This window comes from Malurus melanocephalus, unplaced genomic scaffold, assembly GCF_030028575.1.
Source record: "Malurus melanocephalus ecotype Western Australia unplaced genomic scaffold, MMel_1.1 scaffold_46, whole genome shotgun sequence".
In the NCBI taxonomy this organism is placed as follows: domain Eukaryota; kingdom Metazoa; phylum Chordata; class Aves; order Passeriformes; family Maluridae; genus Malurus; species Malurus melanocephalus.
This window is the reverse complement of record NW_026623278.1, coordinates 3,013,296-3,038,053: the sequence shown is the minus strand read 5'-3', so window position 1 is coordinate 3,038,053 and position 24,758 is coordinate 3,013,296. Positions and strand designations below refer to the sequence as shown.

General features: G+C 36.1%; 1 protein-coding gene across 2 annotated transcripts in view; it reads right to left on the bottom strand.

Moving 5' to 3' along the window:
• Window positions 1-21,934: 21,934 nt before the first annotated feature.
• The window catches only part of SNTG1 (syntrophin gamma 1), a 311,772-nt gene continuing 308,948 nt past the window's right edge, over window positions 21,935-24,758 (bottom strand). For both annotated transcript variants that reach the window (XM_057365031.1, XM_057365030.1), the window contains exon 18: window positions 21,935-23,465. In XM_057365031.1, the coding sequence (XP_057221014.1) occupies window positions 23,307-23,465 (159 nt within the window). In that variant the 3' untranslated portion in view covers window positions 21,935-23,306. The remainder of the gene's footprint in view (window positions 23,466-24,758) is intronic.

The window sequence follows — 24,758 nt, the reverse complement described above, 5'->3', positions numbered from 1 at the left end:
ATTGTTCCTTTGTTTGAATTGGGAGGAAAAGCAGGSAAGGGAGGTAATTTTTCACCAGTCTTCTCAACTCTGCTGTACAACAGAAGGATTTTTGCCCTTTAGATATATGAAAAGTTATGTTTATCGGCTAATGAAATGAAAATGTGAGATAGAAGGGCAATGCAGAAAGCCGTTGTTTACTTTTTCTTTTAGTATATTTGACAATGAAAAATGCTTTGTGAATAAGTAATGTAATTACTACTAAATGCATTTCAGGGGTGCGGAAAGTGCTTGTCAAAGAGTACAAATTGTATTGATAYAAGACATTTCTCTGAAAACTTCACTTTTGTTGTTGAAGAACACAACAATGAGATAAACAGTTGTAAAATACAATTTTTTTGCGGATTTTGCTCTTCTGTCTCAGCTTCACTGACTGAGAATTGCATTTCATTTTCAAAGAATGGGCAATTTTTTTTATATGTTATACAATTTTCACCCTGAAAACTGTCAGTTGCAATATCCAGGATAAAAATCTAATTTTAATACCCAGAGAGCATGCAAGAATATGTTTTTATATATTGACTAAAACGAGGATGCCACCTGGATAGCAGTAAATATATAGAACATATCAATTATATAATACAATAAAATTTATTATGGCTGAGAAAAAATGAAAAACAGTGTTATTTCTTCTGCTAGAAAAGGCTATAATTTCTACCAAAAGGTGTCAAAAGACCTTTATGGTGTATCCTCAATTAAGTGCATACTTCTACTCATTAATAAAATTAATTAATGAAAGATGATTGCTTACTTGCTAGAGTTTTTGAGAAACATCTGAAGGGTTCTAATACTTTTTTTAATACTAAAACATCTTGCTGTAACTTTTTGTTAAGTTTCTGCTAGCAAAAAAGCTTAATTGATTTTACAAGCCTAACCCATGTATGCCACGTGTRTGGAATTTTCCACATTTAAAGCTGGAAATTATCAGAGCAACATAAGAGAGAAGTTAAACTCTGCTTGTCCAAGTGTGAAAACCATTTAACACACGGTAGCACTGCACAGCAGTCTATGTTAGGAAAGCAACTTGACAGAGCAGCAAGGCTTTACCAAGACCGTAATTTCGCACTAATTCCAGGAATAAAATATCTGCTTCTGGGGAAAATTGTCAAAAGCATTTTAAGGATCAAGTTTGTTCAGAGTCCCACTTGGTGCTCACTGACAAGGTTACTTAACAGGCATTTCAAGTGGATCTACCAAATTAAACACTTCTTTTTCTGATCTTCACAACATGTACAGGGATACCGTGTGCTGCAGGAAGATGTCAGGAAAAGCCAACACTGCTGAATCAGACACTTGAACCCTGGGATATTTTACTGTGTGTTATTCTTTCCACGCATTCCTCCACTTCTATCAGCCCAGTTGTGCTGATCATTCTGAGAATTTTGATTTCATCCACTTCAGCTCCTCAGATGATAATGGGAGACCATTATGGGAAACCTAATGGCTGCTTGACAGCAAAGTAATGCAGAGGAGGGGTGCGCATAGAAGAGCTCACGGAGATGAGAAAACTCAAAAAAAATTTCTTCTCTGACACACGATGCAAAGATAACTCGTAGGAACTGAGCCCTGTTCAGCAAGTCACTGGCCAAATATTAAAGCCCAGTGCTTCTGTATAAAAAACATCTGCCTGATGGATTAGGAATGCAATGGAAGCAACTTCATGGCATGTTACAATTGTATCTCTAAGTAGGTAGTTAATCTGTGCTATGACTGTGCAAGTAGTTTACATGGTAGTAAACACAAATGCAGAATAAGAGGAGATATTTTATTCTTCAAACTATGCAATTAAAAGTAGTTTGTCTAGGTCCAGATGAGGTGAGCATTCACAAGCGGATTTGGTTTATAGTCCTGTTGTCACAACGACTTTTTCTCCCTAGTCATGATTATCTTTTGAGTACTACCCTGGGTTTATAATTATGATTTTCCCACCATTATAAAATTGATTTCTAYACTTGCTTGCTTGAGTCTTTACTGCACTTGCATAACTACCACACAAACAGCTTTCTTCTCCTCTATCAAATTTACCTGATCTTTCTCTCTTTTTGTTTTGTTTGTTTCCATGGAAACAGAGATGATTTTTAAGGAGGCAGAAAGAAATGCAGGCCTTAACAAAGCCATTCTTCAAGAACAGCCATCTTGACATATTCTAGTTTTTGTTTAAGAATTCTCATTTTCTATATCCTAAGACACATATTTTCCCCAAAACATCCTGGGAAATCTCCTTTTTGTGCCACTCTATTCATAAAGAAATTAACACAGCAGCTTAGAGAGTCACAACCTAATAAGGCAATGATGTACTATACTTTCATCTGAATAAAGAACAATATGAAAATCCTTATGCTTCAACTTCATTCTTGTGGTCTTGATACATATAAAAGAAGAGCCCAGGGAACTTCAGCTAGGTGSTGGGGCAACTAAGAGTTGGGCACTGGACTACTCATTGCTGCAACTCTGGACGATTTTTGGTTTGGTAAAAGTGCTCTGGTGCCAGAGCTTCCATTTGCAAAGGTACCAACTTAATTTCTCCAGCCAAATGTTCTTAATGCTGTTGTTGAAGTGGGATGTTCAATTCCTGTTCTCTTATTACTTTGAGCTCATATCTGCCAGACCATCTTTCTTTCTGTGACATACCTTGATTTACTTCCAGCGGAAACTAGGACATCAGGTAAGGAAAAGGTGGGAACAGATGGGGAAAGGTGATACATCTTGACCAGTGCCATTATGCAGTCTGGATATAATTAAGCTTCACTTGAAGCCTGGTATGCTTTCCTGGAAGCTGTGAAGCCCTGGTGGGTTTTGCAGTTTGAATATGTACCAAAATTTCCAGCATGCTGAGGTTTTGTGAGCAATAGGGAYGTGTTTACCCTCCAAATGCCCAAACCAAAATATTTCCTAGTAGGTCTAAATTAGACAACTTTGTGACGGGGATATTCATACCCTGGAATTAAGGGTGTTCTACTATTTTCATTATTCCTAAGTGCAGGAATATCAGGATTCAAGTCTGCATTTCATAAAGATGTTCAAATCTGTGTTTCCTATTTTATGCTGTAATGGTAATAATAGATAATACTAATTGCAGTTCCTGCTTCAGTTGTTCTCCTCAGCACCCTTTCAGAGTTTTCTGTTTCTACACCAGCTGCTCATGAAGTGGCTGCTGAGTAAAATACTGCAGTTAAAGCACTAATATTAGAATTTCTTTAGAAAGGGCGCATAATTTTCAGTAATTCCAAGAATGCTGACACTCCCACCATAGAAAATAATTAAAAAAAAAAATTTAAAATCCAGCAGTAAATGAGGCCTTACTAATATATTGCTCATGATGGGAATTATATTAGTTATTTTCAGGTAAGCTGACCCTAATTCAAAATTGTTTTCAGTCAGTAAAAAATTAAAACATTGGGACAAGGCAGGAGAATATCAAGATGTGGGAATGGCTATTCTAATGATATGCAGCTATAAGGGAAATCAAGGGGAACTGGGGTTTTGTGGTCAGAACTCAGGTTAATATTAGCAAGGAAGAAAGAAATGCCTTCTSGGCAGTAAAACTGCTAGCAGGGAATTTCAAAAAAAAGAGAATAATCTTTCTGGAATATAATATTTGTATTTCCTAAACATTCTTAAGAAGTAATCTTGAATATCACAGTAGACAACTAAGTGAAAAATGCAGAATGCAGTTTTAAAAAATTAGCAAAATAAATAGGTCAGAGAATTATACAGAATGAATTTTAATAGAGCAACAGGAACATATTGTAAGACTTTTAGCTTTTCATAYGGTTCTGCTACTTGAGACAAGATTCAGAGGAGGATATATTTTTTAGAAATGTAGTCAGAATAATTAATGTCAAGGAAAAAGATGCATCTTATTAAAATATTTGTTCATCTTGTCACCTCAGGCAAATTTCTTTGATTTTTTGTGTATCCAAAGCCAATGAAACTGCTGTTACCTGGCTCACTGTCATCTTCTGCTGTCCTGCCCTCAGCATGTTAGATGGCTGTAAAGTCACTTAGACTTCATCTCTGCATCTCTTTTTTTTTTTTTTTTTTTTCCTTCTGTGAAAATCTAAACCATTAAAGCAAAGAAGATATGATTCAGCTTTTCTGGGGGAAGCCTCTCCCATGGCAATTCTCTCTGCTCACCTTTTTCCCAGCACTTAGCAGAATCATTGAGTAAGTTGCAGCTGGGCATATGCAGTCAAGATRTCACTGACTGAACAGTGCTTTCTGCCAGGTTTCACCCCACGGCAGTGAAACAGTGTTTTTTTTGGGAAATTAAGCTGAGGTGATGCCTGTTCTGCTGCAGCCAGGGAGTGAAATGGCACAAATGAGACAACCTCGCTGGTAAAGAAAGGATGGTCTTATCTTTGAAACAAATTAATTTCTGAGTGAAGAACTGGTTTTTCTGTCTGATACCTTTCCTTCGAGGCCACTGAAACCTATGCAACCCTTTTTTGCATCAAGAGCAACTTTTTTCTTGGGTTTCTAAAGTTAGATCAGAGCAGTTTGTTTCCAAATTTCCAAGTGTGTGTACTTGTGAGTGATGTGAGAGAGTTCTGCCCTGAGCACTCGCAGTTGTGGAAACAATTAAACTGTCCTGAAGGACTGACACCAAATGAGAGTGCACAACTTTTGCTTGTAATCATTCTGCCTTTAATCTGCTGTCTGCAAACATGGAAAATTTCCTAATAGTCCTTCAGTATCTCATGGAAACAAATGTGTTAGTACTTCAGCAATATTCAGATATTGTAGTAATTGGTAATATTGGAAACCCTGGGAGATTAAATAATTCTCTCTTCAGAGTGGAATGTTAGAGCATGCAGTGAATAAGACATGAACTAGGTTTTGATTGATGAGTGAAAAAAGAAAATATTGAATAGTTGTTCATTAAGCACTTTCATTTTGTGTTTTGAATAAGAAAGAAGACCTCTGTAACAAAGCAGTAAGTGATAACATAATTAAACAGAGAAGCATTTTGAGTGTGATTAGCACTACAATTTTGATACTGCTCTTTGGGGGTTTCAGAGTTGTTTTTTTTTCTTAGTCTTAAGGTATGGAAATGTGATTACCACCTATGAATGTAATGAAGAAGGAGGAAAAAAGCTGAAAATGAGTAATATGTATTAGAGAAGATAAATTGGGAGTTTTTACTCTGTCTTACACTCTGAAGAGACAGGACTGATCAACAAGATATAAATGCACCAAATCTTGTCTTCTTTTAAAATCTGAACAATGAATAATTGCATAACAGGAGCTGGATCGTAATGACATTGAGACCAAGGATATATCAAGTTTCAAAGATAAATTGAACATTGATGTAGGCTCAGTAATAGATAAAGTTTCATGTTTCAGTGTTAGATCTGATCTCAGAAGAGGATTAAAAGCATTCTTGTCTGGTAGTTGGTTCATAAAGCAGCAGTTACAAAGATGTCAAAATTTTTGTGCMTCCCTTTGGAAGCCATGGCCATTGACAGATATATGTGAACTTTTTGTGACATTCCATTGTTAACTGATTTAATTTAAAAYTTATATTGGAAAAAATTACCTTTATATTCATATATTTGAGAAATACATTTTCTATCTTCTTTCTTTCCTGCTCTGTTATCTCTTTAATACTGACATGGCAAAGGAATGTGATGATCTTTTACAGGTGGTAAAGTTATTTAACTCAGTCAAAAYATTAGAACTGAATATCCTTTAATAAAAAGAAATGTTTTTTTTTTTTGGAACATCATTTGGACCACCAGACTTCTCTTAATTCTGTCACTTATGTGGCTATTTTTTGGATTTATATATAACATGCTCCTTCATATTTAGTCTGGGCTTTAAAGTTCATCATTTATTGGATGATATTTACATGAGCATTCAAATTGACACAAATAATTTTCAGTTGTTGTAGATGAATAAAATAGTCACAAAAATTTTACAAAAGTTGAGCTCTTACAGATGTGTGTAGACASATCTTCAAATCTACCAAGAATTTAATGTTTTCCATTAACAGGACCACCATGAATACTATYAAACATCTTTAAAACTTCAGTTAAAATCCTCACTAATGGAGCTGTCACAGTGCTTTCACATATGGCTGCAGCTCTGATAAACAGGAGAAAAACTGGTAAATGTCATTGTATCCTTAAGGCAGATATAGGTTTGACAACAGGAAAGTGCATTTATTATTTAATTCAGCGCATAAATTACAGTACATTGCAGAAAATGACAAATCAAATAAATTTACCACTTATGTCCACTCGCCACAGCTCAAACATTTGCTATTTCCTGTCTTAGCTGCTTCGAGTGCAGGTGCCAGAAATGAAAAAGATGTGGTTCAGCCCCCAAGCAAAGGGGCTTAGGAATAGACAGGAGAAAAAGCAATACAGCTTATTAATTATTCAAGTATACTAATGAAYAAATACTCCCCTGCAGTAAAAGCAGACAAAATTTGACTTTCCAGCTGTCAGTCACTCTGAGTGAAGTTGGAATCTATACTAACCATCACTAATTGCTTTTCAATCTTCCTTGGAGAGGTTGGGAAAGTAGATAGTGAATGGATATATTGCATTCCCATTACTTAGTATCTCTCTGCTGGTCGCAGGTAACATCAAAAGGGGCTTTGAATTGCAGAGTGACAGCAGATTATTTTGTCTGCTTCAACTTGTTGGCATTTGTGACACCATGGCTCTGCCACAGAAAGGGAAAGTCTCCATGTGCTGCCACTGCCAAAAGCTGTTCTCYTTTAGTGCTTTCGCTCCTGCTGCCACTGGGGACTGGTAACAGCAGAATCCTATAAGAGCTGRTGAGAGCTCGAGCTTATTGTGAGTACCATAAACATTTAAAAACCATCTACTGTGTAAAAGCCTAATTTCCCTAGCTCATTGGTTTTATTTTTATTTTTTATGCCTGTGTTTTTTTCCACAAACCACTGTGTACCTCTCCTCCAGAAAGTAAGCAGAAACTAAGACAGAATGCTGCTTGAAAGTAGCTGAGTTCATAGCCCTTGAACAAAACACTTAAAGTTATGTCAGAATTACTAGCCCATCTTCACTCATAACACATGCTGGTTTATTTCTTGGCTGTGMTCATTTATACTTCCAATTATGAGGACTTTGATATTCACTTGAATGGGTATTCCCATTCAGGTTTATTTCCAACACCCAAAAAATAGTCAGGTTAAGACAAAATGATWGCTTGAAGCTTATGACTTGCCCTTCAGTTTACAATACATTTGAGATATTACTTTAGCCACAAACCTGTTGTGATGTTTAAGCTGCTCTTAGCCATTCTCAAATGAAAATGTCTGTAACACATCATAAGGAGCGGCATGAGGAGATTTAGGTAATGGATGTCTTTCTACATTAGGCTTCCAGAAGAAATAATGGCCCCGTTTACATACTGGAAGGGTAAAGGTCTCTCCAGGGCTTTCTCCAGGCTCCAACTCCCTCAGTCTCTCTTCATGGGAGAGATGCTCCATCCCTCTAATCATCTTTGTGGCCCTCCTCTGGACTCACCCCAAAAGGTAGCCTTGTGCAGTTGCTGAGTAAGCTGTTAAATTATTGCATGTTTGTAACAACTTAAGCAAGAGAAGATTTATAGTATAGTTGATAATAATGTTTTAGTATKATTACAAGTGTCATAAAGTCATTTTGTATTCTGAAGAAAACCAATCTGATTGAATTTTGCTTCATATTTCCAGTGAATTATCTCCTCAGATGAGTAATCAAAATACTTTGAAAATGATTCAACAGGAACAGGGAAAAAAATTATAAAGTCTACTGTGACTGCATTATTTTTATATCATACCCCAAATCTGGTTAAACATCTTACTTACCAGAGACATCTATAGTGTTATTTATCTTCTGCCCCAATGGGATAGAAGACTTTTYTGAAACTGCTCCCAAACAGATAACWTAGGCTGCTGCATCTWCCAGAAGAGTGAAAGATACCCTTCYWSTGTTCCATGCCCCCTGAGCAGCAGGAGAGACAATACTCGAACTTACATAATTCCCCTTAAGAAAGGTCTGACACGATGTTTCCATAAGAGAAGATATATTGTGAACCTTGACAGTAACAGTCACATTTGAAATGCAAAACTGACAAGGCAGGCACTGGTTTACTGCAAACACATTAAAATACCAGCAGACAGGGATAAATTAAACTAATGCCTTRGTTCTAATTAAGCCTTTGATTTCTGAAGTGATTTTCTGTTAATACACAGGAAAASGTCTCCGAGGCTACATCTATCCTACTAAATTAAACATGCCCAATATTGTCTTCTGGAATTAAGGCAAGCTGGCATTGAGCAGCCCTTCCACATATCACTGTACTCCTTCACTCTCCAGAGCAGGATGATGACATTCCATCTCCTTGTGCATGGCCCTAATCCGTGCACACTCTGTAATCCCACCTGGAACTGCTTTGGAGACAGCCCGGGCAAGAATGTGCCAGGGATCATTTTAATCAATCATTTACCAACATGAAGTAGGAAATGACAACTGAGCAGTAAAAGTAGTTCAGTCCCAGTGCCCAGGAATATTCCCGAGCATCACTTTGCTTACATCACCAGCATCACATTTTACTGAGAGACTTTGTTGGCTGAATAYTTTGCTATTTATACTAGATACCTGTTTTCTACCACTTCATAAATAAACGTCTAGAAAACCAGAGGCATTCATTTAGGTACTGAAAGCTCGAAGAGAACTGAATTTCCTTAAAGTCATAAGAATTGACATATCCTCTTTTACAAGGGAGACACGACAATATAGGAAGACACATCAAATGTCAGTTTTGCTTTCATTTTGATATAATATTTTGATATTACATGGGTACCTCAAATGTATTATCATGAAATTCTATTGTCTAGATATGCTGATATTTATCTTAAGAAAATAATTTTAAAAAAAAGAAGTAGAAACAAGTAATCTTGCAGGACTGTCTCAATAAATTTGTAAACTGATTTTTGTTGTTATAAATGTGATTCCCCAACACTTTCTGGTAATAATCCATATAGAGATAGATTTTATTCCTATGTTACGAATATGTGATTCTATACTTAGYTAATTAAATTGATTTTCTCCCAAAATAAAATCCAACTGATTTGTGGCTTACGACCGCACCTACTTTTTTCACATTGGAGCTGAGATCCTTATTTTAGGAACCTGTCTTGAGATCAACTTTTGTGGCCTTGGTCTAATATACTACAGAAATTTTCTTGCTCATTTACATTTTTTTGCCAAAGACAACAGTAAAAATATGACATTGCTTTCATACCATGTTGTTATTGTATACACTGTTCCATATATCCTGAAAACCATGGTAAGATAAGAGGCTGTACGACAGTAAGATTTATCAGGATACTCCAACAAGTGTTCACATATAATATCAGAGGTTTTCTTGTCAACATGCACACCACAAAGCACAGGGGGCAGAAGTAAATAACTGTTTTTTACATAATGGTAGCCTTTCATCCACAACTSAGGGAGCCTTTCTTCTCTTTGGACAAGAAGCAAGAGTTTTAATATATTACTGAACTTTTGGTAGTTTCAGAATCTACAATTAAACTTTATGAGGGGAAAAAAAGGATCCAGACTTTTCTTTCAACCACTCCTCAAATGGTCCCTTGTATGAGACAGCAGCCCATSCTGGCTTTTTAGGGAGATACTGCTGTATGCTAAACAATCTTTTAGGATCTTGTCCTATAGCTACTATCCTTGTTTGACTCCCACTCACCTCTAAAATATTGATGAACTATTAAATTTTCAAGATCAAATGTAAGACTAAAGCAAATCTTTATGTATAATTTTGAATTTTGGCCCCAGTTGCTGGAGTCTACAATGACAATTTATACAAATTGCTGAGCAGATGCAGAGAGCTATTGATTTCTCATCAATGCATTGTTGCTGCCGTGACTCACCCAGAGCTACTCTAAAATAATTTGATAATTCTGTAGACTGACCTAGCGGTTTCTATAAAAATATTTCGACTYAAGTGCCTCTTGGAATTGTCTTCGATGGGTCAAGCAGAAAATAAGGGATGACTCATGATAGCCCACAAAAGGGTCATTAAGAGATAATGCCAGAGCTATTAGATCTGATGCTTCTGGCCTCTGCCAACTCATGGTTTAGCCTGAGGGGGTATAAAAGCCTGCCAACAAAAACAAAACGATGAAGACACCTTTGTGTTATTCAAAGAAACATTGTCTGGGGCTATGACTTGATTTCCGGACTGGAAAGGACCTGCCCAGATACACACAGAAACTTAGTAGTGTGAATGGATTCACTTCTGCCTTCTCATGACCTACAGTGCCATGCGCTGGGCAGGGACATCTTCAATTACTGTGGTTTTGAMATGCATGAAATTAGAAAACAGGCACATAAATTTTATTTTTTACCTTACAGCCCCTACTTTTTATAAAGCATCTTGGTAACACCACAATAATGTCAAAATYTATATTTAGGGAAAGCTATTACAAAATGTTTATTTTCAATTGTAACTATTACAGAACTGGTTTAAAAATAAAGGGAAAAGTTATTTTCAGTGTTTTAAAGTGAACGGTGTTGTGTACACAATTGCTTCTGCCTCCAGGTAGAAAAGAAGCTAGAAGAAAAAGTATACTTCAGTTTCTTCCTTCTTGAGTAATTTTTTTCATGAAAAAAGTGGAGGTCTTTATCTGAAATACATCTGGAAACTCTTTTATTCTGTTGTCTCAAAGGAACTTGTCAGATCAATTTTAAATAGGGTTAAGCAGAAGATTTTAGACTATAAGCTTAGACACATCACCAACACATTATCTACAGGTGCTTTTTTGTTTGTAAAGTAATCTCATTCCAGCAGAAATGGTTATCTATTCTTGGGTAGTGGACTTTTGAAAAGAGCAAGGCATAAGAAAAAAAACAACAAAACAAGCAACCAGGTGTTAAAAGAGGTTCACGCTCCAGGTAAAGTTAATGCTGAAAAAAAAAATAGCAAATGGTGTCATCAGTTTAAATAGCTGTAGGAAAATGCTTTCATGAAAATATCAGACCTTAATTGCTAGGGCCTAAGGACTATTTGAGAGAGAACACGCAAACCAGAGAGACTGCCTGAAGAGATTCCRAAAGCATGAGATTTGCACCATTTTTTAAATAGAACTTAAGATCTTCATCTGGGCATTCACTACTAGAATTCAGCAAAACATAAGAAAGCTCCGAGCTTTTAGATTAAAGCATCTCAAACTTTCTTTTACATCCCAGATATATTTTTCTGATTACATGTTCACACAAAATTTAATAACTGAACAACACAAGARTAAGAAATAAGGTAAATAATAAGAATTTTGCAGCTTTGTTTGGTCTCAAGTTGTTACATAAGGTCTCAGAATGATACTTTGCCTTCAGCAAACTTCATACACAAGTCAATACTTTGGAGGGTATATTCAACAAAAATTCATAGATAAATACATCTGTAACCTGAGGGAAAAAAAATTACTTGGCTTATGCAAAAAGTATCAGAACTCATAAAATAAAAGAAAATACAGTCCCATTATATTATTAGATTATACCTTTAAATATTGTATAAATTAAAAAAAATCAAGAATTATTATTTATAATTTTACAGAGAGCATAAATAATTTTATTTGTTTATACTGAAATACACTCTATTTCCCCACTTCCTCCCACCTTTTGCAAGCACTACTCAAAATATAACAGTTGTAACTAAACTAATCTAAGGTGAATGTAGCATCTTTTCAAAAGAATGAATGGAAATACTGAAACTACAGAAGCCATCTCATAAAACCTGTTGAAGAACAGAATTGGATATTGACAGATATATGAGGGAAAAATGTAGAAGAATCATAATAGCAATATAATAAAGAAAATTACTCTAATTAAAACATTGCCATATAATAAAACATAGCAGTCTTTATTCAAGTCACAGAGACAGGAATCACATTCTTAAAGCTTAGCATTTAACAGCAAAGAATTTATAAAAAGACCCTCTTCTACCCCTTCTCATGCATCAATAGACTGAATGCCCAGGGTTAAGCACTATCATAAAGCAAAGAATCATAAAAATAATTTTACAATTAGAAAAAAATAAAGGATGTTTTATTCTAAATCCTCTCACCTGGGGCATGGGAATTTGAAAACTATGGCCTCCTGAAATAGCCTGATACTACGATTTCCTCTCATCTTTACTCAGTTTTGTGAGGCCAGTGTCTTTTTCTCATAAAATAATGGAAGGGACGACCAGAAGCCTCCCTGACTGAGATTAGAAAGGATCAGATTAATACATGTCTCTTTGTGAAGGACAGAGAAGCAGCCCTGCCTTCCTCTGAGCAGTTTGTACCCAYGGACTGTGGGCTTCTCATGAGCCTKCTCARGGGCTCCACTGCAAATCCTCTCAGCAGCCAACTGGCAGGGGGTGAAAGACCACTTTAAACACTCATCTATCTTCTGTGCAATACAGCCACCACACTGTATTTGATTCAAGTTTAGCCAAATTTATGCATTTACTATGAGGCAGTCTCACATTTTATGTATCAGGAGTTATTTTTATTCTATAGAAGCAGCGCATAGGTCATAGTTTAAATCTATCACTGAATATATATATGCATAAACTTAAAATCTAATGTTCCTGTTAATTAAAACAAATGATGTTTTTACACAAGCTATTAATAACTGAGATAATTCCCTGACCCCTGCCTGAAGTTAGTCTTTGCCAATAATCACACAGCAACCAAAATAAATAGACTCACAGTATTTCATTTATACATAGGAAAAAAAAAAAGAAATTACTTTGATTCACTGAGCTTCACCTGTTGAAATTTAAAAAGAAAACAGAACAACAATGAAAAAGTAGTTCTACCCCAGCCACAGAAGATTTTAAATTCTTTATAGTGTTATTTGTGCTACAAAAGCTCTGCTCACCTAAAGTGAGAATGGGCTTTGAAAAATGTGATTTCTCTGGCTCAAACGGAAAGAAGTATGTAGAATATAGTGCTGATTTTGTCATTGGAGTTCTGTCCCCACCTAGGCTGCTGAAATATAATTCAGCTGCAGGGGTTAAAAAAAATCACTCAGAAATAAACCATCTGATTGCGAAGATGGAGCAAGATTTGATAAATGCTTGAGATATTTTACCTCTGGAAGACCATAAAGAAAAGGTTTCCTATGAGCCTTTCATTCTTTGTCCTTTGCTCTTTTTGGGGCTTTTTATTTTCTTCTATTTAGTCATGGCAGGAAGTCAAAAGATGTGGAAAGGGTAGAACTGGCGTATAAATCCTTTAACCTGCCTCCAAGAAAAAGAATTCACATCCAAATCTGCATCTTTACCCTGGCACCCATTGGAGCTGTCTCACAGAAAACTAACCCTTAAAATGATGGCTCWTTTCTCTCTGCCTTCCCTTCCCCATAACGTAGGGGGTGAAAAAAAGATTAAGAAGTCCTAGTTTATGTTCTGGGTGATAAACGAACCTGTTCCTACACCCCATCCTCATTACTGATGAGCTGGGAGCTGGTCACAAGACTGGAAGAGAAAGCAGCTCCATGATATAGTGGCTTTGCACAGGATGCCTGTGACTCACCAGTGCGATGCTGTCACAGAAATAACTCAGGCCACCAGTCACAGTCCCTGCAGACAGTGACAAATATTATGGCCATAGGGCAGGACATAGGGGAGATCATATCTGGACCATGGCACAAGGTGCAGAAGTAGTCAMATTCTGGGAAAAAAGGTAAAATCAGAAGAGATTTAGAGTAAGACTGCATCCCATTAGGATGATGTGGAAACGAGCCAAGGGAGCCTGATTAGCGAATGTCTGCACTGAGCAATGAAGAGGAGCAGCGCTGAAAGCCCTGAGCCGCCATGGACTTTATCTGCTCCAGAAGCAGTACATCACAGAGTGGTGCTGATGGGCTGTATTTATTATCTTAAAGTGCATTAAAGTGGATGAACTGCTGCTTCTGGCCCTGAGCTGGTCTTGCTGCAGCACAACAGGTAGACAGATCAGCTGGAGTCAGCAATAGCTCAGGATTCTCTGCACCAAATTTCACTGCACTGCATCGACATCTCCTGCATGAGCCCGGTTTGTGCATTCAGGCACAATGAAAGCTGTCAGGGCATATGATTGCTTGCTATAAATACATCAAGGAGAGGAGGGGACACGGGGGACTGACATTAGGGCTGGGAAAAAAAATATTTAAATTAGGGGGTAATACTGGCACAAAGTCAAATAGATATAAACTAGTTACAAATAGGTTTAGGCTGGAAATTGGAATACAGTTTCAAACCATCAGAGCAGTCAGATTYCAGAAGGCTTTCCAACAAGAGGAAGAGGGCCAAAAAGCCTAATTACTTTTAAGATGAAATTTAAACATTTGTGAAAGGTGCTATATGATATTTCTGCCTGAGGAAACTGGATAATATTCATTAGCTCAAGCAGTTATTCCTAAATTCATATTCCTCTGAACACTTTCCTTCCATCTCATGAGCCTCTTGGTCCTTCATAGTGGGTCACAAGGTTGCCCTAACCTCCTCATACACCTCAGATCTCTCTCATACTGCATCAGCCACCTAGACATGAGCTCTCCTTTGGCTTTTGTGTTTCCATTTTAACCATAGCCTGAGCTCTTCACTTTTGTGAAATGATGAAAGGCCTCAATTTCACACCTCTTTCCAATATTTGTCTTCTGGTGTGAAGAGAACCTAAGTTGTTTGTGATCTTGCCCTGATTGGAGCCTTTGCTGCACTTGGTGGAACTGYGGTGCAAAGACCACTGTCTCACTTCTTGACTCAGTGAAGAGGTTTGACCTTTCTGAGACCTTTTGTCTTCCCTCACTGGACTCTTGAAGCAAAATAAGAAAAAAGAATAAAGACATCTAGCTAAAAGGATTTTGTATCTGTTCAGAAGAGAAAGGTTAGAGTTTGGATCTGTCTGCATAAGAACTTTCCCTCTTGTCTCTTCACTGAAGATCATGGTACTTGATATAGTTTGGATTTTTTTTAAACTTTTTTTAAAGCCTTAGTTTCTAGAGATGGCTCCACATGAAAATCTCAGCAGCTAGTAAAAATCTTTCTAAACCTCTACCCAGTGGCAAAAAGTAGAGTCTTAAAAAGTTTCAGTATCTTACGTAATCCAGAAAAACAAATCCATTACTATCTTCTGTGTTCATAATTCTGCAAGGCCAAACCAGGGAGTGTGGAGTGCCAGTGCTTCCACACCCCTCTTCCAGATGGTGCTGCTTTTATGCTGTATGCTTTAGGAAAGAGAATAAATCTCTGCTTATGGCCTCAAGTTTTAAATCTTCAGGCTGGTGAGGAAGCATTTTCAGACTAGTGAAATTTTGCTCTCACGGTGTTAAGGAGTCCTGAGCCAGGTCTGGTTGCAATCTGTGCTGTACAAGGCACAGAAGAAAGGGTTGGGAAAAAATTCTGCTCAAAGTGGTGAGAAGAGTGTGCATGCAAAGCACACAAAGAACACAGCCAACAAATGCCACAACTTGCTGTTAGGCAAAATTCTTTCTTCCCTTTTCTGAACGAATGCACAGTAATATCTACCATAAATCCATAGATAATAAATAATTTTCCTTCTGGTTAGAAAATTAAAAGGATATAGTGTTCTATTAATAAAGGGGATTGTGTTTGACGAATATTTAAAAAAATACTGCTACTTGATGTGTAAATGGAAGAATAACTAGTGTCAAAATACTGAAATACAAACACGAGACAATTGTACAAAATTATTGAAAAGACAGGTATTATACTTTGTTAACTGTTATTGGTCAGATGCACAGATAAATAGACCACAATTAATTTCAAATGTTGCAAGAATAAATTGTTGTAGGGCTTAGAGTAAAAGTATACTAGCTGTGGAACATAAGAACAATGAATTCAAAGGATCGTATTCAAAGACTGTATCTTAAGAAATTTTGATTACAAGAATTTTAATTTCAGGCCAAAATCTGTGGGGAAGACATAGAAGATGTGAGATTAAAAATGATAATTCAGAAGATAAGTATTTCCAGAATAAACGAACCTTTCAGTCCCATGTGAGTCCATGTTCTTAATACAAAATATAGTTCATATTTAATGGGCAAATGAAAATGGTGTCAACAACAGGATTCCTGTACATTTGGAATACACCTACTTCCGAGGTATTCCTAACTGTAATATTCTATGTTTCTCTTCACCCCTTTGTTTAAAGACTTCTCAATTTTTCTGCCCTTTCAGTTAAATGTAGTATAAAAACAAACTTGAGATGCAGGAACCTAACTGATGTGGCAGAGCCATGTACTTTTGCTAACCCACAACAGCCTAATAGCTTCAGAGAATTAGGACTGAGAGTTTTTTCAACACAAAGTATTCATCACACATAATTAATTTATATTTTTTCCTCTCTTCAAGATGCTGAAAGTTCTGGGGTCACCAAAGAAGATTTTCTTGGGTAGAGAGCTCAGSAAGGGAAGCCCAGCCTCAGGTCCAAGAAAGCCCAGGGAGTGATTTTGGAAGGGCAGAAAGGTGACAGCAACACAGTTGTGAAGGAGCTTACCCGATTTCCCCACCCTGGGAGCACAAAATAGGCATCAAAAATGTGCCTGTGAGATGTGCACTGCAGGCTCTCACCCTAAATTTTCGAAAAGGTACAAAGGCGCCTAAATCAAAGCACGGACTTCCCATCTTCTGACATCTTTTCCCTCAGTCAAGAAAAAAAAAAAAAAAAAATTAAACTCATCCAAGTTAACTTTGCTCTAGTAGCTGCAGCACCATTTGAAAACTGTTTGGTTTCAAAGATGTACAAAAATGCCTTCAGGCACTTCAGTACTGGGCCTAGGTTAATTCCAAACATAACACTTAAATGTCAATGGTAAAATAATCTGGTGGCTGCGTGATAGTTGTAGGTTGATCTTCATAGCCAGGGGAGAGGTGCATATTTCCAAAATCCTAGTCAGGCATTAAATGGATGACAGGCCTTGTAGAAATAATCACACAAGTAAGGAATTGTCATTACTTCTAGTAAATAAACAGTTGTTGGGAAATAACTTTATCACCCCAGGTTCTTCAAATGTTTTCTTGGTTTCCCAGATTTGGCTTTCAATGATATAAAACTCATACACTGTATAACTGAATGCAAAAATTAGTTAAAAAAAGTATTTATTTTCTATTTTTCTGTTATGTTCCATTACAAAAAGAAGCATAACAAAAACAAAACAGAAGATAGCATTTTATTAGTGGTACATTAATGAGCTTAAACAACTAGGTGACTTATGCTTGTCACAAATACATATTACAAACAATCACAAAACCTTAACTAAAAAGGAAATAAATAATTTCAATATATTTTCTTAATTTTTTAATATTTATAAAATATATAGCACTTTCTATTACATTTTTTCAGTCATTTTTATCCATAACAAATTAAAATTTATGACATATATTGCAAATATGCTAAAGGGATAAGAATAATTAAAAAAAACCCTAAGTTCCTGGAGGTACGAAATAATAAATCTGTTAATGATTAACAATTTATTATCATATATCCAGATTGTGCATATCCTGCAAAAATAGCCATTTCTTCAACTAATATACATATGTTTCTTTATAGTATTATAAGTTTTTTTAATGTAAAGCTTCATGGATGTATGCCTCTGTTTTACAGTTGTGCCTAATATGCAATTTTCATTAATATATACTGAATATATTCCATTAGTATATACTAATATATAGATACACACACACACACACACACTCACACATACACACATACACACACACTGCATTATATATTAGTATATACTGAATAGCAAAATAATTTCTACAACAGAAAGCTGGGATTCCTGTGGAGAAATTTGTTGAAAGTGGAAGTCATGTATACCACGGCGAAAACCGACTAGGAAATATAAATGAAAGCATTTGTTTTTACATTGTTCAATATATTTCAATACATTATTTCATGTACTGTAATAATATACAGAATCTGAACATAAATTTATTTTTATTCCAGTATTTCTTATGTTTTTTCTCTACCATTGCAACAGGATGTGAACCACGGTCTCTGCTAAAGTTCCTGAAAATGGAGCCAAGCAAGTAGAAATGCATTGACATTGTAGAACTTACCCCAGGAAATTGAAACAAAAAATCCACTTAAGAACCCTCCAAGTCAGGAAAGAACTTAAGGACAGATATGACTTTGTTTGCTGTAACCTGAATGTTAATCACACACTCAAGCACTCTTATGCCCTTGCCATAATCCTTAACACTGTCCCTGTATGAGGTTTAGAGTTTTGTATCTATCAGAGTAATAGGAGTGTGGGAACATGGAAGTGTGCTTGGGGACCTCAGAGCCAAAATTCAGGTGTGCATTTGTGGCAGATGGGGACATAGGAGCAGCAGGGAGAATGCTGACCAGCGTTGGGTAGCCTGCTTGCAGCCAATACTGTCCTACTGTGGTGAGGCAAAAAGTGATGCAGAATAACCTGCCCTGGGCAGCATCAGCCTTTCCCACCTTCATTCTGCTCTTTCCTGCAGCACATCCCCCTTCAGGCACTAAGCTCTGGTGGGCTACACTGAGATGCTCAGCTTTTTAGCTTCTTTTTTTTCCATAGAGCACGAGCAGTAGCCACCACAGCCACAAAATGGCTGGCACCAGGACCTGGCAGTCTTGCTGTTAGCATCTCAGATRTWTWTRKTTTTTTTTTTTYTYTCTGGACTCATTTATTTGGGCTGTATAGTCCGAAAGCCCATCAGGACCTGGAGCTGTGATGCTTGTTTGGGGTCATCCTGAAAGAACAGCTCATGTGCTTAAAGACTGCTCTCTGATAAGAAGAATCATGTGAGTGGCTGTAGGCAGGAGCCTGGCTTAAAAAGCACATTCGTGATAAAATGAAAGCACTGAAGTAGAAGAACCTCTAGTTCCTTAGAGAAACAAAGAGAGACAATAGGCATGCACCTTCAGAGATCTTAAGCCACCTTCCCACCTTGTGTTTCCCTTTTGAAGTGCCCTAAGCGCAATCTCAGGCATCTAAGACAGGTACTTAAATTTTGGGAACTTGAGTGAGTCTTTCATGTTTCCCATCATACTGAACTGGTCAGAGGTGTGAGTSTTAAGCTCAAACTCGTAACTGCCTGAGACAGAACTTTTTAAAACCTGCTTTAATCTTTTTTCAGACACTACACTTTTTCAGAGACCAAACGACCATGTAAAGAAATGGAATGTGAAACGCAGGGATTAGTGTTCTCAATGTTAATAAAATTTCCAAAAGCTTTCTTGGAATTGACAAGAAAGAATAAAACCTGATTTGAATTTCTAAGGGAAACAGTAGTACATTCTCAAGATGTTCAGCCTTTTTTAACATTTTGTCTGATACAAGAAACATCTTAAGGTATTGAAAAAAAATCACATTTAAAGTAACAAGCCGTAATGTTGACAACTACATATTTAATGCACTTTGAGGTGTTCTGGTAATTCCCTGTGTTTAAAATAAATAAATGTTATTTTGTGGAATCAAGAAATAATTTAGAAAATAARATTTTTCATGAGTCTTTTCTCATGCATATTGATACTTGGTATATTATTGGTATGCAYTCTTAAAAATTCTAGTTTGAATAGACAAAATTTTAAATGACTGGTTTTAAAAAATAACCCACTTACAACTAGCTCTTCTCCACAAAGTTCTTGTTGCACTTAATTAACATAATAAAATGGCCAACAGCTAAAAACTATGCTGATTTTTATTTTAAAGATGCTTTCACGCTACTGGAATGCAAAACTCTTTTGAAAATCTGTAAMCGTTATTTTTAAAAAGATGTAGAAAATGAAACATATTAATTTACTGATGAAATCATTAATAAAATGTATTCAAATGGGTAACACTTCCATAATAAAATAATTCTAACAGTATAACCTAGGATATGATTAGTTCTGTGAAGATCAGATAATTTAAAATTCCCATCATAAAGCAAAACAAATCAACCCAAATATATTTAGTTATACTTAAGAGTACATTTTTTTGGTATACTATATAACATCACTTCAATAGGCACAGTACTATAAAGAATTTTTTTTTATTAAACTTACTTGAAAATATCATGACATAAAGATAATAAATTACATATTATGCTACCRGTTGGTTGGTTTACTTGTTTACTTGTTAAAATATTTGTTTTCACTTGCATACAGATTTTTAGCAAAAGCTGATGGCTCATTATAGATCTGGTTTTCKCATTGTCAATGGGCTGTGTTGATTTAAAAAATACTTGTATTCATTATATGTGTGAAATGACATGCTGCAACATAAAGCCTGAGTTTTGACAAATGCGTATGAAGTTCGCAATGCTTTAAATCTGAACCTCTTGTAGGTATTTCAATGAAAAATGTAGCCATTTAGTATGTTTGTAAATTTTATTTTGGTATTTCAGGATTAGTTATAACACAGAGTTTAAAATTTTGCCTCTTTGGTTCAAGACTGATTTTCTGACCAAGTTGCTCTACAAGGGCAAGGTTGGATCCAGAATCACTTCTCAATATTCTGTGAGGTCACTGCACAAACCCCTGCTGCATTTATAATTCAACACTGACCTGCAGTCAAAGCTATCACATCTTATAATCTYTCAGTACCACTTTCCTTCTTGAAAATAAAAGTACTGATAAAGCCCCACCATTTTATCTCTTTAGAAAACAGTAACAAAAAATCAATTTATAGGCTAATGTGTTTCTTAAACGTTTTGTATTTAATGCCCAGTTGCAAAAGTCTCAGTGATCAGTGATGAATAAAGGTGTTCTAAAAACAGAATTCTTGACAGAGATGTTCAGGATACCCAGGCAGAGTCTCACAAGTTCATGTCATTAGGTCCATTCTGCACAATGAGCATTTTTGTTTAAATTTCTGCAGGGGGCTTTCATATAATGGAATTCCTTCATCTAAAGATATTTGCAAGGATATACCTTGTGCTGGTTTGGGTAAATGTTACTGTCATTCAGGCACGCCTCTTAAACACCTCTCAGATTCAGTGATGCAACTGCACATAACACGAATGGTTGAAAGAGAAACATTCTGTTTCATTCTGATCAGTTTTAGATTCTGCTGTAGCCAGCAGAGCATTTACTGAGGAGTTARCACAGGGCCACACTGTGACAGCTGAATGCCACAGCAACGCACTGAAAGGGAGGAGATGATTTGGGAGTACCGAGGAGAACTGTCATTAAAAGATATCAGGCTTCTGTTTTCAGCATTGTCAACGCTCTGCCAAAATTTGTGTTTCCAGTATATGCTTTCTAGACAAGGAGAGCGCCTGAGTTACCACTGCTAAACCTCTTAAAGTGTTGTAGCTTTAGATTTAAAAAATCTGGGGTTTGTACTATGAGGAGCAAGCTCGTGATCCTATGAACAGATATGGTAGTTTTATCTGTCCTTCAGAGAGGGATGTGACCTCCTTATTTAGGGACAATTCTTATTAAAAAAGCCTCCTGATGATGTCTATGAAAATGCTGGATTTTGACGACAAAATATTTAGTAGTTGGATTGTTACATCAGTCCACTGAATTTAGGATGGAAAATAGATGTGTAGCCCTTGGAGGTGCACTAATAGGAATACGTGCATACCTAAAGACATTTGAAAGCGATAAGAGTTCCCCCTCCCCCAAATATTTTTAGATTATTTGGAACCAATCTCAAGTTAGATCAGCTATATTTCAAAGCAATCTTAYTCTCACACATGCAAATCTGAGTATTTCCAATGCAAAGCAAGAAAACAGAGGCAAAATTTGCTCCTACRTTTTACTCATCTTCTGTCCTTGACTCACATTTTGTATTGTTGCCATTTGGATAAGTTTTCCTCTGGCTTCACTTTTGAAGTATTAATCATCTTAACTCATGGAAAGGGATGTGACAGAATCAGTCTTTCTGCTCAATAACGAAGATGGTGGCCCTATCTTATGAGTGCCGCTAACAAGTCTAAGTGGGCAGAAGGAAAAAGGTAGTTTTTATTTCAATACAATAAACAGAAACCCCACAAACTACTATCGAAAATGTACATCTTTTTTCCATCATCTTCACTGGTGTGTGTCATAGCACAAAATTAAATTATATTGCAAAACTGCAATTAAAAAAATTTACAAGTCCTTCATATTTCATCATTTAATGATACCTTGGAACTAGTACTGGATCCAGAGTGATGTAATGGTCTTAACAAACAAAGAAATTATGTATTCTGTAATCTATTCTTTACAGCTTAGTCCATTTATTCCAGTCTTTTACTATCAATATATATATATAAAAATAACTTATTAAGCATTCAAAGAGTGAACTAATTGTTCAAGCATAATGTAAAATGTCTATTTGTTGAGAGTTTGAGTGGAACAGAAGTTCTATTTATGTTGTGAAATCAAGGTTAACCATGGGAACAATGTATTAGGTGGGTTTTCTCTGAAACAATTTCAAAATCTTGTGAACAAAGACTGTTAGATTGATAGCATTTAATTCTTGACAAAAGAAAGGAAGAAGTAAATAGATGACACAATACTTTTTGTACTTGCACTTAATTTATAATTAGATTAAATTCATATGCCTTTGTTTTTACTTGACGAAGAGGGACTTACCCATGAAAAATGTTTTCTTTTTTCTTTTGTGGCTTGTTTGTTTTGTTTTGYTTTTAATATATCAGTCCAGTACGGCTATATCTTTGCTGTTATTACTGTTAGATGAAGAGAACAAAATGGAAAAAGGAGCATGGCTCCATGYATGAACACAAGTATGGATTTACAGCAGTGCTTAAAGTGCTTTCTCATTTGAGGAGATACTTACACAAATGCCTTTTCATGCTTATCKCCTTGTCACCACCTACTATACGCTTGCTCCTTGCTTTCATTTAGAATATAATGATAGGGCATTATGTTCATACTCAGAGTTTAGGATATTGTCATAAAAAAATCTGAAAACAGGAAAATGACAATTCTATTTGTGTATTATTACAGCAATTTGAAAATTTTATTAAATACTCGAGTGCTTCATTTCGCCATTTATTCCTTTGCTTCCAGTGTTGCTCAAAGCACTATGTAAGTACAAATAGATAATACTAAAAGCATATCCATCCTATTCGGGGGTTTTGACTGGGATTATTTACTGATGTCTTGCAGAACCRAGATGAAATTATGATCCCACGTGACCATTTAGCTGCTGATGCTGCAAGATATCTTGCCTCCAGGACTGGTCTCCACATACATGGTTCACCAAARGTCTAAATCTTATGGATATTTATACATTTGTATGTCCCGTTGTTAAGTGGCAGTGCTGTCATGGGGGATGTCAAGTAGTATACTTTAATTTGCCAGTACCAGAAGTTGTGGGARCAGCAGAAGCTGTGGCTTGGCTGCCAACGAACAAAGGGTCCAAACAAGCCACCTTGGCTGCAAAGAATGAGTGGATACAGTGAAGGACTGCAAACAGGTTAGAAAACTCCAGTTCCTGGAAGGGAAAACAAAAAAGATTCAACGTGAAGCAGAAGAATACCCCACAATCGTATAACTGGGAATGAACCACTATTCCAACAGCAATAATTTTAACAGCTTGATGTAATTATGCTAATGTGCCTTATAATTCTCCATTACAGGGACTTAGACACATGGAACATTCAGTAAATAATTGCTTGTAGGCTAAAATGAACAAATTTCTAGATTAAGCACCTCCATATAAATATCCCCTAGCTAAAGAGGAAAGAAAGTGACACTATATAACTTCTATATTGCCTCAGGTTAATGCAAATTGGGTCCTTTTGAAGGTTAATTTAGATGGAAACTTAATGGCTGCTCAGTAACAGTCTGCACATCTCTGGACTATTACTGTTTAACCGAAGTACCCAAAAAATTAATAATGTTGAGTTCCACATGCATTACATTTGTTCATAATGTCTCCTCACACTATTGGTTATTTTCTCACCTGATTCTTCAATATATTAAACAAACAAAAAAAAAAAAAAATCAAAACATGATACTGTCACAGTGATAATCTGGATTTGTTATTGGATCAAAAATGGAACATACTCCATTATTTAAACTTATTAGGAATATTATACAAATTCCTTCTTTTTCTGCTTTAATTTACATTTCTTTGTAGCCTCCTCAGCACATGATTAGACTAGCTTGGACTGTTTTAAATATCACTAGGGAGGAAATAAATAAAAACTACATTTTTTTCACATGTATAAATTTTCCCCTTTGTGTCTAATTGACTTTATCTGATCCCTTTTTTTATGGTTTTCTTCAGTATGGGATTCTGAAAGCTGGTATTTGATCAACAAATATCCGTTGCATTTGAAAGCAATTACTGAGGTACTTCAATACATACAAGTGTAGGGAAATAGCAGAATTTATGTCTTTCTGTTTTGATTCACTACCCATATGGATTTTTTCACTGCAATATGAAGCCAGTAATAGAAATCTGTGGTATATTTTATTTGTCTTTCTGTCTAGCATCTGGTCTTTCTAGGCTATGTAGTACCAGKGTTTTGTTCTTTTGTTTAGAAGAATATTGAAAATGTTGTAAATCCAAGAAAAATTGCTAAATCTCTCAAAATGACATCAACCTGCAATTTTSAGCCTCTTGAGATTTCCTGGAAGACATTGCTTCACAGAATACATGGAGACATTCACAAATCCCTYGTGTGTGAGGGACAATAACAGCGTGAAAGCAGACAGCTGGATGTGCAGGATGTCCAGTGATGTACTGAATGGGGAAGCTTTGTTCAGGTCTCCTACAGCC